The 16,419-nt window shown below is 49.1% G+C and overlaps 2 protein-coding genes across 4 annotated transcripts in view; both read left to right on the top strand.

Annotated features, from left to right (window-relative positions):
• The window catches only part of LOC115466521 (sulfotransferase family cytosolic 2B member 1-like), a 1,032,539-nt gene that overhangs the window by 209,915 nt on the left and 806,205 nt on the right, over window positions 1–16,419 (top strand). The gene's annotated exons all lie outside the window — the stretch shown is intronic.
• The window catches only part of CCDC114 (coiled-coil domain containing 114), a 28,504-nt gene continuing 18,079 nt past the window's right edge, over window positions 5,995–16,419 (top strand). The window contains exons 1-7 of one of the 3 annotated variants that reach the window (XM_030197776.1): window positions 5,995–6,068; window positions 10,547–10,620; window positions 12,294–12,393; window positions 13,465–13,654; window positions 15,453–15,575; window positions 15,707–15,820; window positions 16,106–16,173. In XM_030197776.1, the coding sequence (XP_030053636.1) occupies window positions 6,037–6,068; window positions 10,547–10,620; window positions 12,294–12,393; window positions 13,465–13,654; window positions 15,453–15,575; window positions 15,707–15,820; window positions 16,106–16,173 (701 nt within the window). In that variant the 5' untranslated portion in view covers window positions 5,995–6,036. Of the gene's footprint in view, window positions 6,069–6,185; window positions 6,209–10,219; window positions 10,331–10,546; window positions 10,621–12,293; window positions 12,394–13,464; window positions 13,655–15,452; window positions 15,576–15,706; window positions 15,821–16,105; window positions 16,174–16,419 lie in introns of those variants that run through there. The other 2 variants (XM_030197778.1, XM_030197777.1) reach the window with 2 other exon arrangements.

The raw sequence follows: 16,419 nt of genomic DNA, 5'->3' as shown, positions 1-16,419 counted from the left end.
GGGGCTGGGATCAGTGTATAAAGGAGACCTCTCTTGCTCAGGGCTGGGATCAGTGTATAAAGGAGACCTGCCCCTTCCTCAGGGCTGGAATCAGTGTATAAAGGAGACTAGCCTCTTCCTCAGAGCTGGAATCAGTGTATAAAGGAGACCTGCCCTTCCTCAGGGCTGGAATTAGTGTATAAAGGACACCAGCCTCTTCCTCAGGGCTGGGATCAGTGTATAAAGAAGACCTGCCTCTTCCTCGGGGCTGGGATCAGTGTATAAAGGAGACCTCTCTTGCTCAGGGCTGGGATCAGTGTATAAAGGAGACCTGCCTCTTCCTCAGGGCTGGGATCAGTGTATAAAGGAGACCTGCCTCTTCCTCAGGGCTGGAATCAGTGGATAAAGGAGAACTGCCTCTTCCTCAGGGCTGGAATCAGTGGATAAAGGAGATCTGCCTCTTTAGGTTGCTTTACTCATACTACCCCTCTCCTCAAGACCCTTCACTGGCTCCCTATCCGTTTTCGCATCCTGTTCAAACTTCTTCTACTAACCTATAAATGTACTCACTCTGCTGCTCCCCAGTATCTCTACACACTCGTCCTTCCCTACACCCCTTCCCGTGCACTCCGCACCATGGATAAATCCTTCTTATCTGTTCCCTTCTCCACTACTGCCAACTCCAGACTTCGCACCTTCTGTCTCGCTGCACCCTATGCCTGGAATAAACTTCCTGAGCCCCTACGTCTTGCCCCATCCTTGGCCACCTTTAAATCTAGACTGAAAGCCCACCTCTTTAACATTGCTTTTGACTCGTAACCACTTGTAACCACTCGCCTCCACCTACCCTCCTCTCTTCCTTCCCGTTTACATTAATTGATTTGATTTGCTTACTTTATTTATTTTTTGTCTATTAGATTGTAAGCTCTTTGAGCAGGGACTGTCTTTCTTCTATGTTTGTGCAGCGCTGCGTACGACTTGTAGCGCTATAGAAATGCTAAATAATAGTAGTAGTAGTAGTAGTTTAGGGCTGGGATCATACTCTGAGGATTGCAAAGAAGACCTGTAGCTTCCTCAGGCTTGGAGCACTGTTTGTAGTATAAGCAGTGTGTTTTTTCTAGCGAAAAAGTTGCCAGTACTGAAATGCCAGGCCAGCCTTCAGTGATGGGGTGATCACTGAGGGACCCACCCCACAACAGCCAGGCCCCCTGCAACCAGTCACAGAATCTATGACAAGACAGAATTGGTGTGTAGAACCTGAGCTCTTTCATTAAAACTTGGGGACCGTGGGTCAATTTTAGCAGACAATAGAAAAGGTGCCGGTACTCAGTAACCCCGAGTACCCCCTCAAAAAAAGCCTTGAGTATAAGAATACGACCTGTCTCTTTTTCAGGGCTAGGATTAGTACGTGCAGTGCATAGAGCTGACCTAGATGGTTTTTTTCGGCTATGTCCAAGGTCTGTAAACCCACAGAGAGCACCTGTAGCCTGCCAGACAGGAAGGTTCCCCCTCCCCCCCCCCCCCCCCCCCACTCTCTTTTCCTGTCATCTGATCTTATGGACCCTTCCCTTTGCCTCTGTGACCTCGAATATAAAGGGTACTCTGTCTCAGGGAGACCTCCCGCCTCCAAATAAAACTTGCCAATCAATCCAATGACCTCAATCTTTCCCAATGGTTTTCTTATATTTATTTGGACTTGCTGGAGAGAAATAGCTGTTAGTTTATTCAGGGGATAGAATTGAGAACTCAGAAGGGGAGGTGGGAAGGGGGGGCTTTTATCTTATAAAATGTTTTTATTTAGTTTTTAGCCACATAGGAGCAGATTCTATATATGGCGCCTGTAAAAAGCGGCACCGAAAAATATACACAGGCGTAATCTATAAAATACGCCTAAAGTTAGCCGCGGTTTATAGAATACGCCTAGCGCCCGTCCACGTGACTAAATTTAGTCACAGGTATTTATGCCAAGTAAACCTTGCTGTAAGTGCCAGCGACTAAGGCACGGAGCGGGTGTATTCTATATCAGCGCGAACAGATTTTAGAAACGCCCATGACCCACCCATTCCACGCCCAAGGCCTTATCCCCTTTTCAGTTCTGCATCTTAGAATTTACGCGCAGATCTTTGCAGAATACGCTTAGCGAGTTCTGCGTATAAAGTTCCAATTATTGCCAATTAGTGTCAATAATTGCCTGAAAAGTGTCAATTATCGGCACTGATTGGCTTGTTAAGATAATTAAGTTGCACGCTCAAATCAGAATATAACTTGATTTGCGCATTCAGTTCCGGTCGCACTACATAGAATCCAGGGGATAATGTGCAACTTTCATTAAAGGGTCCTTTTACAAAGGCACGAAAGGGCATATGCGCGTGCAGTGCAGGGGCATAGCTGCTATGGGGCCACGGGAGCCTGGGCCCCGTAAATTTGGCCCTGGACCCCTATTGACACCCCTCTCAACCCCCCCCCCCGCCAACCCGCCATCGCCATCTGTACCTTTGCTGGCAGGGGACCCCAACCCCCGCCAGCCGAAGTCTTCTTCCTGCGTTTGGTATCTTCTGAGTCTGACGTCCTGCTGCACGTACAACGTGCAGGACGTCAGACTCACAGAAACAGAACGAAGCCCTGCAGATCGCAAGGCTTCGTTCTGTTTCTATGAGTCTGACGTCCTGCACATTGTACGTGCAGCAGGACGTCAGACTCAGAAGAAACCAAACGCAGGAAAAAGACTTCGGCTGGTGGGGGGTTGGGTCCCCCGCCAGCAAAGGTACAGACGGCGACGGATGGCGGGCAGGTCGAGGGGGGGGTCAAACTTGTTGAAGGTGGTTCTGGCGGCAGCAGGGGGTATCTGCGATGGCGGGGGGTGTCGGTGATGGCAGCGGGGGGGTGTCAGCGATGGCGGTGGGGGGGTGTCGGTGATGGCGCCGGGGGGGGGGGTATCGGTGGCGCCAGGGGGGGGGCTAAAATGTGCCCCCTCACCTCGGCTCTGGCCACCCCTACCGGTGAAGTCCAGATATGCCCCTGGTGCAGCACGCATCAAATCAGCATTACCGTCCAGCTAACACATGCGCCTGGTGGTAATTCAGAGTTTGGCATGCACTGAAAACCTGCGGTAGAAAATAATTATCTATTTTCTACCGTGGGGGCATTCCTGGCAGTAATCGTCAGTTGGCGTACACTGGATGGTTACTGCACGGGTAACACATGAGCCCTTACCAATGGGTGGCATTAAGGGGTCAGTCTGTAAATAGGTGTGCGCTGGTTTTAATTTTGCTGCACGTCCATTTCCCAGCCCAACCCCCCCCCCCCCCCCCCCCCCCCCCCCCACACACACACACACTTTTTGTCCAGATGCGGTGGAGAAACAGTCCAGAGCGTGTCTAATACACATGCCCATACTACCGCGTGCCTTTTTGGCGTTCCTTTGTAAAATGACCCCTAAATTACATAAGTATTGCCATACTGGGACAGACCAAAAGTCCATCAAGCCCAGCATCCTTTTCCAACAGTGGCCAATCCAGGTCACAAATACCTGGCAAGATCCCAAAAAAGTGCAAAACATTCTATACTGTTTATCCCAGATATAGTGGATTTTCCCCAAGTCCATTTAATAATGGTATATGGACTTTTCCTTTAGGAAGCTGTCCAAACTCTGCTAAGCTAATCGCCTTTACCACTTTCTCTGGCAACGAATTCCAGAGTTTAATTACATGTTGAGTGAAGAAATATTTTCTCCAATTCGTTTTAAATTTACTACATTGTAGCTTCATCGCATGCCCCCTAGTCCTAGTATTTTTGGAAAGTGTAAACAGACGCTTCACATCTACCCGTTCAACTCCACTCATTATTTTATAGACCTCTATCATATCTCCCCTCAGCCGCCTTTTCTCCAAGCTGAAGAGCCCTAGCCGCTTTAGCCTTTCCTCATAGGGAAGTCGTCCCATCCCCTTTATCATTTTTGTTGTCCTTCTCTGCACCTTTTCTAATTCCACTATATCTTTTTTGAGATGCGGTGACCAGAATTGAACACAATATTCAAGGTGCGGTCGCACCATGGAGCGATACAAAGGCATTATAACATCCTCATTTTTGTTTTCCATTCCTTTCCTAATAATACCTAACATTCTATTTGCTTTCTTAGCCACAGCAGCACACTGAGCAGAAGGTTTCAACGTATCATCAACGATGACACCTATATCCCTTTCTTGGTCCATGACTCCTAACGTGGAACCTTGCATGACGTAGCTATAATTCGGGTTCCTCTTTCCCATATGCATCACTTTGCACTTGCTCACATAAAACGTCATCTGCCATTTACACGCCCAGTCTCCCAGTCTCGTAATTTTTCACAAGCCTCCCACGATTTAATGACTTTGAATAACTTTGTGTCATCAGCAAATTTAATTACCTCACTAGTTACTCCCATCTTTAGGTCATTTATAAATATGTTAAAAAGCAGCGGTCCCAGTTAGTCCCACTAACTACCCTAGTCCCTTTAATCTCTAACTCCCATTACTCTCTCTATCTGTCTCTATGTTCCACCACTGCTGGCTATTAAGATGTTTTATTGCGTATTGTGTTGACATTGTAAAGAACACACTATGCCATCCTGTGTACTGTTATTTGAATATTTTTTTCTGATGAAATTGCCTATGTCCAGATTCTTCTTGCTGTACACATTCTTGAATGAATTTCTTCAACAAGGCAGTAAGTACAACCTAAAAAGTTAATAAACAGAACAATTAACAATTCCAGCAGTGTGTGCTGAGCACACTGTGAGCATTTCACCTGACATGTGAAGATGACATATAGGGTCCTGTTTACTAAGCCGCTCTAGACCCTACAAAATAATCGATGTGGGAAACAGGATTGATGCGGTAAAGAGTAGAAAGTATAATCAAATTTTGTCGGATGATGTGGTCTTCAAATATCATTCAATCCTAGCTCTTGCGTCATATTGCCATATTGATACATATCTAAAATGTTCTCTTTTACTGCAAAATGCCACTTTTTCCAATGTCTTAGTTTACAAAAAACCAGGACTATACAAAAAGTCTCCATCCTTGAACTGGGCAACTTGTCAGCTCTGTTATGAGAAGCTGTGTTATTTTCTTGACACGTAAGGGGTGTCGTGTTCAGAGCTGCCAAATGACCCAGTTCTGGGAGATAGACTTTTTTGGCCAGCCTGGTTTTGAACTCACATCCCTAAGCACTGTGGGATATGTAGTCCCTGATTCTACCTGCTATTTTATGGGAGCTGTAGCATTGATTTCAACATGATGGAGTTCTTTAAAATTCAGACGTGGCTTCTAATATCCCTTCTGGAACTGGATAACTTGGCCCTGATCAGTCAGAAGAGGATGAGTCAGTTGCTGGATTTTCCTGCAGTGTATCAGGGAAGAAGTGGTGCTTGTGTCAAGCAAGGAAAGCAGAACTTGGTCACTAGCTTCAGACTGGCCAGATAGGTTTGATCCGGTCCAGGGTTTACCCCTATTGCATACAGGGCTTGTAGTAATGATTTCAGAAGCAAGACTACAAGTCCCAGCAAGCAATGGGGTAAACCTAGGACTGGGGTAAACCTAGGACTGGCTCAACCCAAGCAATGTCCAAATAAAGCAGGAGATTGTTTCAAAGCAGGCAAAAAGACGTTTTAATGTGGTTTCCTTAATGTTTGGAGAAGTGAAAATAAAATGCACAGGAAGGGACATATTTCATGGTCTAAAAAAAATGCAGACGCACGCTGTGCGCAATATCCGAGAAATAACACCCTTGTGTACCGTTCCCAAGGGAACTGGTCTGCCCACCCCCGTGCGTGACGTCAAGACGCAAGCGCCCTGGGAACGGTTCTACGGGTGGAAGAGAGGAGGGGGCGGAGCTGGGAAGATGGGGGAGCGGGAAAGGGGAGACAGGAGCCACGAGCAGAGCAGACATAGGACAGGCAGATGAAAGGGGGCGGAGCTTGGGGAGAAGGGGCGGAAGAGGGGCGAGAGGGGGCTGGAAGCGGGGCGGAAGGAGTGGGCGGAGTGCGCACCGCACATGCGCAGTAAAGGGTAGCTAAAAATGAGTTACAGCCGGCCTTCAGGGGCCTCAAGGTGAGGGGAGAAGTCAAAGGTCACGGGGGGGGGGGGGGGGGAGGGATGAGATTATAAGGGGGGGGGATGTCATAGGGAGGAGGTGAGACAGATACATGAGTTAAAGAGACAGGTACAGGAGGCAGAAGAGGAGGCTACAGGTACAGGAAGGAGAGACGGGTTCAGGTGGGAGTCAGAGGGAGAAGGAGGAGACAGGTACAAGAGGGAGGGGGAGACAGGTATAGAAGAGAGAGGGACAGGGAGATAGGGGAGGAGAGAAGGGGAGGAGACAGGTACAGGAGGGAGGGAGGGAGGAGGAGGAGGAGGAGGAGGAGACAGCTATAGGAGGGAGAAGAGAAGGGACAGAGGGGAGGGTATAGGTACAGGAAGGAGAGGGGAGGAGACAGGTATAGAAGAGAGAGGGAAAGGGAGATAGGGGAGGAGACAGGTACAGGAGGGGGGAAAAAGGAGGAGACAGGTACAAGAGGGAGGGGGAGACAGGTATAGAAGAGAGAGGGAAAGGGAGAAAGGGGAGGAGACAGGTACAGGAGGGAGGGGAAAGGGGAGGAGACAGGTTCAGGAGGGAGGGAGGAGGAGGAGAAAGACAGGTATAGAAGAGAGAGGGAAAGGGAGATAGGGGAGGAGACAGGTACAGGAGGGAGGGAGGGAGGAGGAGGATGGGGGACAGAGCCCATGGGTCAGGGACAAACTTTGTCATTGTGTCATTTTCTAGTTTGAAGGCTGTTAATGAACTAGACTATTGTTTAAGTTTGAGTGATGCAGTCAATAATACTTTGATTTTTTGGAAAAACAAGCAAACATGCTGGCCACAGCTAGAAAAATATGCATGGGGGATCCTGTGCATTCCTGCTACCAGCACATTTATTGCAGGAATGACTGTGGAAAACAGAAGAGCTAGACAGAATCCTGAATTAGCTGAAATTGGGTGGCGGAGCAGGTGGGGGGAAGAGGGGGTGGTGGTTGGGAGGCGAGGATAGGGGAGGGCAGACTTATACGGTCTGTACCAGAGCCGGTGATGGGAGGCGGGAAATACTGCTGGGCCCTGAAAATGACAGGTACAAATTCAAGGTAAGGTATACACATATGAGTTTGTCTTGGGCAGACTGGATGGACCATGCAGGTCTTTTTCTGCTGTCATCTACTATGTTACTATGTTTGATGACTTCTTGTTCATCCACAGATTAAAAATCATAACAGTGCTTCCTAGGGCATATTTCTCCCCTCTAGGGCATACAGAACGGGTTGTATTTTGTACCCCTGGACATTTTAACATGGTGAATTATGGTTCCTTGGGGTAGTAGAAGTCAGCTATTGTTGGAGTTGGAAAGGTAGAGGGTGGTGGTGAGGAGGGTTATTATAGCTGCTCGTTATTATTTTTTTTTCTTTGTAATTTATACACAATAGTTTTATTTATTTATTTGTCGCATTTGTATCCCACATTTTCCCACCTATTTGCAGGCTCAATGTGGCTTATATCTTGCCGGTCAAGGCGATCACCTAGACCGGTATGGAAACAGGTACAATTTGAAGTTAGGGTCGGGTAAAACTAATATGTTCAGGTGCCTAGGGATCAAGGATAGGAAGTAGTATGTGGTGTCCAGTGCAGCTTGTGGTTTGCTGTGTTGCAGATTGGAGGGATCTAGATTGAATTGGTGGGGAATGCTTTCCTGAATAGCATTCCCCACGTAAATTGATTTCGTAGTCTTTGGGAGTATATTCCATAATTGTGTGCTTATATAGGAGAAGTTTGATGCATAGGTTAGTTTGTATTTGAGACCTTTGCAGCTCGGGTAGTGGAGATTTAAGTAGGTGCGTGATGCTTTAGTTCTGTATCTGTCTGGAATGTCAATCAGGTCGACCATGTATCCTGGGGTTTCACCATAGATAATCTTGTGGACCAAGGTGCAGGTTTTGAAGGTGATAACGTTCTTTGATAGGGAGCCAGTGCAGTTTTTCTCGGAGGGGTTTGGCAGATTCGAAACGTGATTTACCGAACATCAACCTGGCTGCCGTGTTTTGGGCTGTCTAGAGTTTCTTTATGAGTTGTTCTTTGCATCCCGCATATATTCCGTTGCAGTAGTCTGCGTGGCTCATTACTATTGATTGTATTAGGTTACGGAAAACATCTCTCGGGAAGAAAGGTTTTATACGTTTAAGCTTCCACATTGAATGAAACATTTTCTTTATGGTGGAGTTTATTTGGCTCTCAAGTGTGAGATTTCGGTCAATTGTAACGCCTAGTATTTTGAGGCTGTGTGAGATAGAGAGGGAGTGATCTGGGGTGTTTAATGTTGTAGGTTTATATTTATTATGTTGGGATGAGAGGATAAGGCAGTGTGTTTTTTTAGTGTTAATTTCAGTTGGAATGAATTTGCCCATGAGTTGCACAGCATATTGTTCCTTTGTATACTTTAATAAAAAGATCTCTCTATATAAAAGGCAACACCAACGTTCTATGAAGCCTCCAGCCGGAAGTGTGAAGGGGGCGAGATATCCGGTTTCCCTATGAGTGTCTGCCCCACCCTCTCTGTAACACAGTCAGTGAAGGAAAACAGCAGAGCACGAAATCAAATCGCTGGCTCTGTAACAGTGAAGGACTCAGAGGGGGGAGGGGAGAGAGGCCAGAGGGCAGGGACACACACACCCACATGCACACAGAAGAAAACATTGCTAGCCCCCGTTTCATTTGCATCAGAAACGGGGCTTTTTTTACTAGTTTAAATATAAAGCTTCTGCAGATGAGGATAGAGCCCATGGAGATGGGGGCGAGGACAGAGACGGGGCCTGTGGGGACAGAGACAGAACCTGCAGGAATGGGATGGGGACCGACACAGAACCCACGGGGGCGGGAACGAGGACAATCTTTGTCCCCATGTCATTCTCTAAGGCTACAGGTACCAGAGGGAGGGTACAGGAGGGGGAGGTGGAGGAGACAAGTACAGGAGATAGGAGGTGGAGACAGTTACAAGAGGGAGGGGAGGAAACAGGTACTGGAGAGAGAGGAAAAGAGCACAGGTACATGAGGGAGGGAGGGAGGGGAGACTGAGGAAAGAAAGAAGGGGTGAAAAGAGACCAACATACAGGAGGAGGATCAGGGGAGGGGACACTGAGGTACAAAAGGTTACAGAAGTGGGAATGGGGTGAGGAGTCACTGAAACATAGGAGGGGGCAAGGGAAGGGAGGCAGGAGAAGAGGGAGATTCCAGGGTGTCTGTGGTGAGGGTCAGGAGAGGGGTAGGCCTCGCAGTTAGAGTTAAGAAAGAAGACTAATATTTGAACTGAGGGATAAGAGGGTTGCTAGGTGGGGTGAGGTGTGTGAGAGGAAGCAGGATGAGGAGGGGTAGGGAAGGTAGCTGGGGTGAGGAACAGGGAGGAGGTAAATGGTCGGAGTGGGATGAAGGAGGAGGGAGATGAATGTTCATCCTGATGTGCATCGGCCCCCCTCCCTTTCTCTTGCTTTTGCTGAGTCCTGGCCCTTCCCTTTTGCAGTTAATCTACCCTCCAAGCTGATCTTAGGCAATGAGGATTCATACTCTGCATCTTCAGAGGATAGGCCAACAGGGAACAGAGGAGGATTTAGGTTTCTCTATATCTTTCAGATCATTTAATGTGTCACCTTGTCTCCTCCCTCCTCCTCCTCCTCCTTCTTCGAACCTGTCTGTAAGTTAATACTTAGGAAGTGAGCACAACGTAAGGGGGGGGGGGGGGTGCTGAGTGTGTGGGGACGGGAACAGAGACTGAAGAAAAGGTTTACAAATGAGTTTGGCCCCTGCTCTGCTTAAGGATCTCACCCTCCCCTGTTGCAGAGTGCTTGGGACAGCCTGTCCTGGGTTATGAGATGGGGTTCTGGTGAGGGGGACATGGGGAGATCTCCCCCTGTGTGTTTTTGGAAGATCTAGTTGCTCAGCCGGGGCATATAAACCTAGAACAGGCTGCGTAACCCTAGTAGTGCTTTAGAAATGTTAAATAGTAGTAGTAGTAGAGCCCATTCCACCAAGGAAAGCAGGCTGGAGACTGAGGACAGAGCAGTATCACCAGGACTGATGTTGGTCTAGTAACCAGGCAACCCGACTCCTGTTTCTGGCTTCCACCATCCCCTGGCCACCAGTGAGGGTAGAGGGAGGTGCTCTGTTTCCTGGAGATGGTTACTAACAACTGTACAGCCAGGAATCCTGCTAGCAGAGAGCAGTGAGGGAGGGGAAGTGGCCAGCCAGGGCTCGTGCAGGCATCTTTCACATATCAGCACTCCCTTGTCCCTTCAAGGTACTGTATTTTCACTATTACACCCTGCTGTACAGACAGATTCCCTACTCGTGCAAGGTGGGGATGGAAGGGGGTACGAAAAGATGATTTCGTAAGGCGAAAGCTCTTACAATCGGGATTTGTGTCATAGGAAGACACACACAGAATGGGCACAGCATGGCAAGAGAGCGTTAGCTTCACGCTGAAACATAAATGTTTTTTTTGTTTCCGGTCCAGGGCGAAGATGCCTCATATGCGTGCCGGATCCAGCCTGCACTCTGAAGGCAGCGAAATGGACTTTGAAAGCATGGGTATGCAGGCTCTTTGATCCTCTTGTGTCCCTCCATCCCAGAAAAACACAAGAATGGGCGTGGTTTGTGCAGTGCACACCACAGGATGTGGCAGGACACCATCACATGACGCCATCTCTGTGCGTTGGTGTCCTCACACTGTGATGTTTCACCAGGCACATATAGTTCTCTCTTTCCCCATGTCAGGCCTTTATGTGTGAGAAACCTAGGTGTTGTCTTGCATTTATCGGTGCATGGCACTGAAGATGCTGCTGGATTTGGGGTAAGGGGTGGGAAGAGAATATTCTGCAGGCAACAACCAGGCAAAAGTGAAATGTTTGTGAAAAAGCACTAGGATGGAAGTGAGGGCTCTTTCTTTCTCCCCAGAGCTTATTTTGTGAAAGATTATTCCCCCCCCCCCCCCCCTTTGCTTTTTCCGTGAAATAATTTTGTTGAACTTTCTGCAAAGATTTTCTCCCCCTGTTTACAAACCATGCAAGCACGCTCCACTGGAGTCCACAGGCTGGGCTTTCTGTTCCAGTTCTTCTCTGCAGTATTAAAGAATGACATGGGGATGGGGAAACTCAGTTAATCACAGGGATAGGGATGGGGACAAACTTTGTCCCCGTCCTTGTGCCATTCTCTGATGCAGATAACGATATTTTGATTTTTTGGGAAAAACAAGCAAAAGTGCTGGCCAAAACTGGCAAAACTTGCACCGGAGTGGGGGGGGGGGGGTGGAGATCCTGTACATTCCTGCTACCAGCACGTCTTCTGAAAGGACATATTCTACTGTGGAAGACAGGAGAACTACACTAAATCCTGAGATTGTTGATGACTTATTCATCCACAGATTAAAAAAATCATAACAGTGATTGGTGTGAGATGGGGGAACATATGAGTTTTGAACATATTATTTTGGAATGTGGATATGGGAGAAGGGAAGGCTGTGCTAACACATCAATGAAAGTTATTATTTGTATATTGGCCATGGTGAACACTGTTGATAAAGCATGGCTAGGGGGGAGGGAGGGGGATGGGGAAAAAGTTGGAAAAAACGTGATGACTGTAAGTAGTGGGGTAGCTCCCCTGTTTTGTTATGATTTTAAAATTGTAATGTTATAACACCGTGAAGGTATTGAGTCGGATTTGTATTTCTTCAAGTCATCAATAAAAACCGTTGAAACATAAAAAAAAATCATAACAGTGATTCATAGGACATACGGCTTGTATTTTGTACCCCTGAGTGGATTAGGATTCCTTGGGGTAGTAGAAGTCAGCTATTGTTGGGGTTGGAAGGGTAGAAGGTGGTGGTGGGGTTATTACAGTTGCTTGTTCTTGTGCAGTTAAGGACAGAGCCCACGGGGATAGGGCAGAGCCTGCGGTGAATGGACGGAGCCAGAGCACACAGGGACGGGACAGGCTCGGGGACAAATTTTGTGTCCATGTTATCTATGCAGTATATACAGACAGGCTTGTGGCTGGATTACATATTTGGTGGCTAGAGAGGTTGCAAAGTGCCATTCTGTTCACCCCCTCTCTGTGCTCCCCTACCCCCCCCCCCCCCGTCTCTATTTTCTCAGTAACTCTGTCCAGCCCATGGCCACAGATATATCCAAAATCTAGCATTGAGATGCGAGAGATGGTGCCGTAAAGGACTTCTAAGATATTTTCTTGCTTTTCTGTCATTCTAGCGGAGAGTGATCTGGCAAAACTGCAGTGTAAGTTCCGGCTGAAGGAAGGGGACCGGCAGGCATACAGCATGGAGTCGCAAGATATCGTACGGAGACAGCTGTGCGTATCTCCCTTTCCTCTCTCTCCTCCTTTTTTCCCTGCCCTTCCTTTTATTTTAATGCGTGATCAGAAGCCCCCCACCACTGGGGAGGCAAGTATTTGACCCCAGGGCTGCCTGCCCCCCCCCCCCAGGATCATCGCCGCCACTGCTGCGGCTGCCCCAAGGATTGTCGCTGCTGCCACCCCACCCACTGCAACTGTAATACCTTGGTTGGCGGAGACCCCAAGGCCCCTCCCAAAAGAAGAATCTTGTTCTCTGTGCCGCGTGGCCTGCCCCTGCGGCTGCTTTTTCTCTCAGGTCGCGGCCTGAGGTGAAATCAGCCGCGTGGAAGGCAATGTGGCAGACTGTGAAGAAGAGCAGCACTGCAGGAAGATCTCTTCTGCTGGCAGGGATCCCCCCCCCCCCCCCCCGCCAGCCTGCTTTGTCTTCTCTTATACGTCCTCCCCAGCTTTCAAGGGGAGCCGGGCGCCGGAGTTTTCTCTCTCCTTCTCCTGTCAGCATGCAATCACCCGAGTCCCATCAGGAGCAGGAAAGAGAGAGACCCCGGGCCCAGGAAATCCCCCCCCCCCCCCCCCCCCCCAGCGGCCCTGTTTGACCCTCCCTTCCTTCGCTGTTTCTCTCTAGCCAAGGCATCACAGTGACGGGCCCTGAATCTCCCACTTCCGCCAGAAATTCTAAAGGCGGAGTACGTTGAGGCTGGCCTCTGGGTTTCACTGTTGCGCTCCTTCACTTTACCATCATCTCCCCTCCAAGTCTACAGACGTAGGGGGCCGTGAATTTCAAAAGTGTTTAGTGCTCCAAAAACATGACCTTTACCACCAGATGTGCTGTATTAAATTTGGTTGATATCCCAGGTGTTTGAGCAGTAAACCAAACACCTCCCTAACAGCTGCCCAATCTGATATTTCAATGGAGATCTAGGGGTGATTTTTCAATCTATCCAGGTGGGTTAAGAGATCACAGGTAGGCAGGACAGCTGAGTCTGTTGCTCTCTGTCCCTTTCCATGCCCCAGCCCCCCACCCCCACAAGCACAGAGGTCCCATCATTAATCCCAGCTATCTCTCTCCAGGACAGAGATTCAAGCACTGGAGAAGGAGCAGCGGGAACTGCAGAAGAACCTGGAGGTGGGGGAGAATCGGGGCAACCAGCTGCGAGATCAGGAGAGGCAGGACACCTTGCGCTCCCTGCTGGAACAGAAGGACAGAGTGGAGGAACAGCTCAGCCGGGAGATGAGGTTCATATCGGACCTGGAGAGGGAGGTGAGGAGAGCCGCAGCCCGTCCCAAACTCTCTTGGTCATGTGGAGGGGCATTTTCGAAAAGGACATCCAAGTTGCGATTTGGACGTCCTTGCAAAATGGGGAAATCCGATTTTCGAAACAAGATGGACGTCCATCTTTCTTTTCAAAAATACCGTCAGGGATGTCCAAATCCTTAAATTTGGACGTCCCTAGATTTGGTCGTCCCTAGACATGGACGTTTCTGACTTTCGGCGGTTTTCGAAACCAAGGACGTCCATCTCAGAAATGACCAAATGCAAGCCTTTTGGTCGTGGGAGGAGCCAGAATTTCTAGTGCACTGGTCCCCCTGACATGCCAGGACACCAACCGGGCACCCTAGGGGGTGCTAAAGTGGACTTCATAAAATGCTTCCAGGAACATAGCTTCCTTACCTTGTGTGCTGAGCCCCACAAAACCCACTACCCACAACTGTACATCACTACCATAGCCCTTACGGGTGAAGGGGGACACCTAGATGTGGATACAGTGGGTTTGTGGTGGGTTTTGGAGGGCTCACATTTACCACCACAAGTGTAACAAGTAGGGGGGTAGGGCCTGGGTCCGCCTGCCTGAAGTGCACTGCACCCAGTAAAACTGCTCCAGGGACCTGCATACTGCTGTCACGGACCCGAGTATGACATCTGAGGCTGGCACAACATATTTTGAAAGATGTTTTTTGAGGGTGGGAGAGGGTTAGTGACCACTGGGGGAGTAACAGGAGGTCATCCCCAATTCTCTCCAGTGGTCATCTGGTCAGTTCGGGCACCTTTTTGAGCCTTAGTCATAACAAGTCCGGGTGAAAACGTCCAAGTGTTCTTCAGGGACGTCCTTCTTTTTTTCCATTATGGGTCAAGGACGTCCAAGTCTTAGGCACGCCCAAGTCCTGCCTTCGCTATGCCTCCGACTCACCCCTTGAACTTTGGCTGTCCCTGCGACGGAGTGCAGTTGGGGACGTCCAAAATCGGCTTTCGATTATACCGATTTGGACAACCCTGGGAGAAGGACGTCCATCTTCCGATTTATGTCAAAAGATGGTTGTCCTTCTCTTTCGAAAATGAGCCCAAAAGTGTCACAGCTGGCATCCTTGGAAGCCCTGGGAATGGTATAGGCACGGAAGGGGGAGGAGATTCTCAGCATGCCCCTAGGGGGACCTAGAAAAGAAAGGCCTCCCCCCCCCCCCCCCCCCTTATAGCCACTTTCGTATATTCTGAGGTGGACCTCATCACTCTGAAGGCCCTTCCCTATGGATCTTAACCTCTGGGGGTGTGAATACCGCAAAAGCCTTTCCAGAAATGATTTTTTTTATAAGAAATATCTTTATTGTGTCATGAACATAACATTCAATGCAAGACCCAACCGGTACATCCCCCGGGTATGCAAACATATCAGCAGTTACACGCCCGATGTCTCGCTCTGCTAAACACCAAAGGAACATTTACAACACTTAGAACATAGCTGAGTCTGAAAACCCATGCTCCTCCCCCTTCATGACTGTTTTTCAACTTTTCCCCCTTCCCCTTCCCTCGTCCCCCCTCCCCATCCCCATCCCCGCCTTCCTCCTTACTCCTCCCCTAGGTCTCCAGAAACGATTAAAGTGGTCACTAATTTTTTTTTTTTGGAAGCTCCACCTCTTAGCATCATGCCGAGTACCTGTGACCTGGATTGGCCACGGTCATAGACAGGGTGCTGGGCTTGATGGACCTTTGCTCTGAGCCGTTATGGCACATCTTAACTTTCTCTTCTGTCTTTACCGCCACGGCTCCCTCCCTCGTCTGTCAGATACGGATCTGGGAAAAGAAAGTGATGGAGCAGCAGAAGCAGGCTCGAGGGACCACAGGGCACGTTCACCAGAGCACTCAAACGCGGAAGAACATCGAGATCACGGAAAACAGGCTGGACCGGGTAAGACTCATGCGTGGCCTGCATTTCTCAATTCTGGGCCGCTCCGCATAACCTCAGGGTGTCCCCGTACACTCCCCTTCCACTTCACCTCTCCGGGCCCCCTCCCCTAATGCTGCATTCTTGGGTTCCAGGCCGCAACCAAGTTCAACACCCAGCTGGTGAGGAATGCAAAACTGCGCGGGGAAATTGACATCCTGAGGGTCGACCGCTCTCGTTTTGAGCAGCTGTACCGGAGGCTGGAAAAGGTAAGGGAATGAGGTGGCGGAAGGAGGTGGTTCGGAGGGCAGAAAGGGCCCAACCGAATAAAGAGAGAAGGGTAGCAAGGCCAGATGGGGCAGGAGTGGAACCAGTCGAAATGACCAAAAGGTAGGGGGAGAGAGGAAGGAGGTGAAGTTAAAAGCAGCAGGGAGAGAGCTAGAACCTTTCCCTCCCCAAATTGAGACCTCTGCTGAAATTCGGAAGCCCATGGAGACAAGAGGGAGGAAGGGGATGGGACCCGCCACTCACAGGATTTTGCCTTTTTATTTCAGGAACTGCGGGAAACACGGAAAGAGATAAGTTCCGTGATCAACGACTCCACCGCAGCTTACGTAGCCAGGTATGGGCAAAACGCAAAGTGTAAGGTAAAAGGGTTGGGGTACAGGGTGGACTTCTTATCCCAGAGCGCTACCAGCTGAAAATGACTGGAATAAATCCTGGCTGGATAAATAATTTGTTCGGGGTGCTGAATTTCACCACAGACCGCTGAACTCAAAGCTGTCTCTTTTTGGGCGGTGTCGGTACTTATGCGGTTAACCCTCTTAAGTTTTAGCGGTTAAATCGGGCCTCATATAACTCAGTGCTC

Source organism: Microcaecilia unicolor, chromosome 3 (assembly GCF_901765095.1).
Source record: "Microcaecilia unicolor chromosome 3, aMicUni1.1, whole genome shotgun sequence".
In the NCBI taxonomy this organism is placed as follows: domain Eukaryota; kingdom Metazoa; phylum Chordata; class Amphibia; order Gymnophiona; family Siphonopidae; genus Microcaecilia; species Microcaecilia unicolor.
The sequence above is the reverse complement of the archived record's forward strand: the minus strand, read 5'-3'. Positions and strand labels throughout refer to the sequence as shown.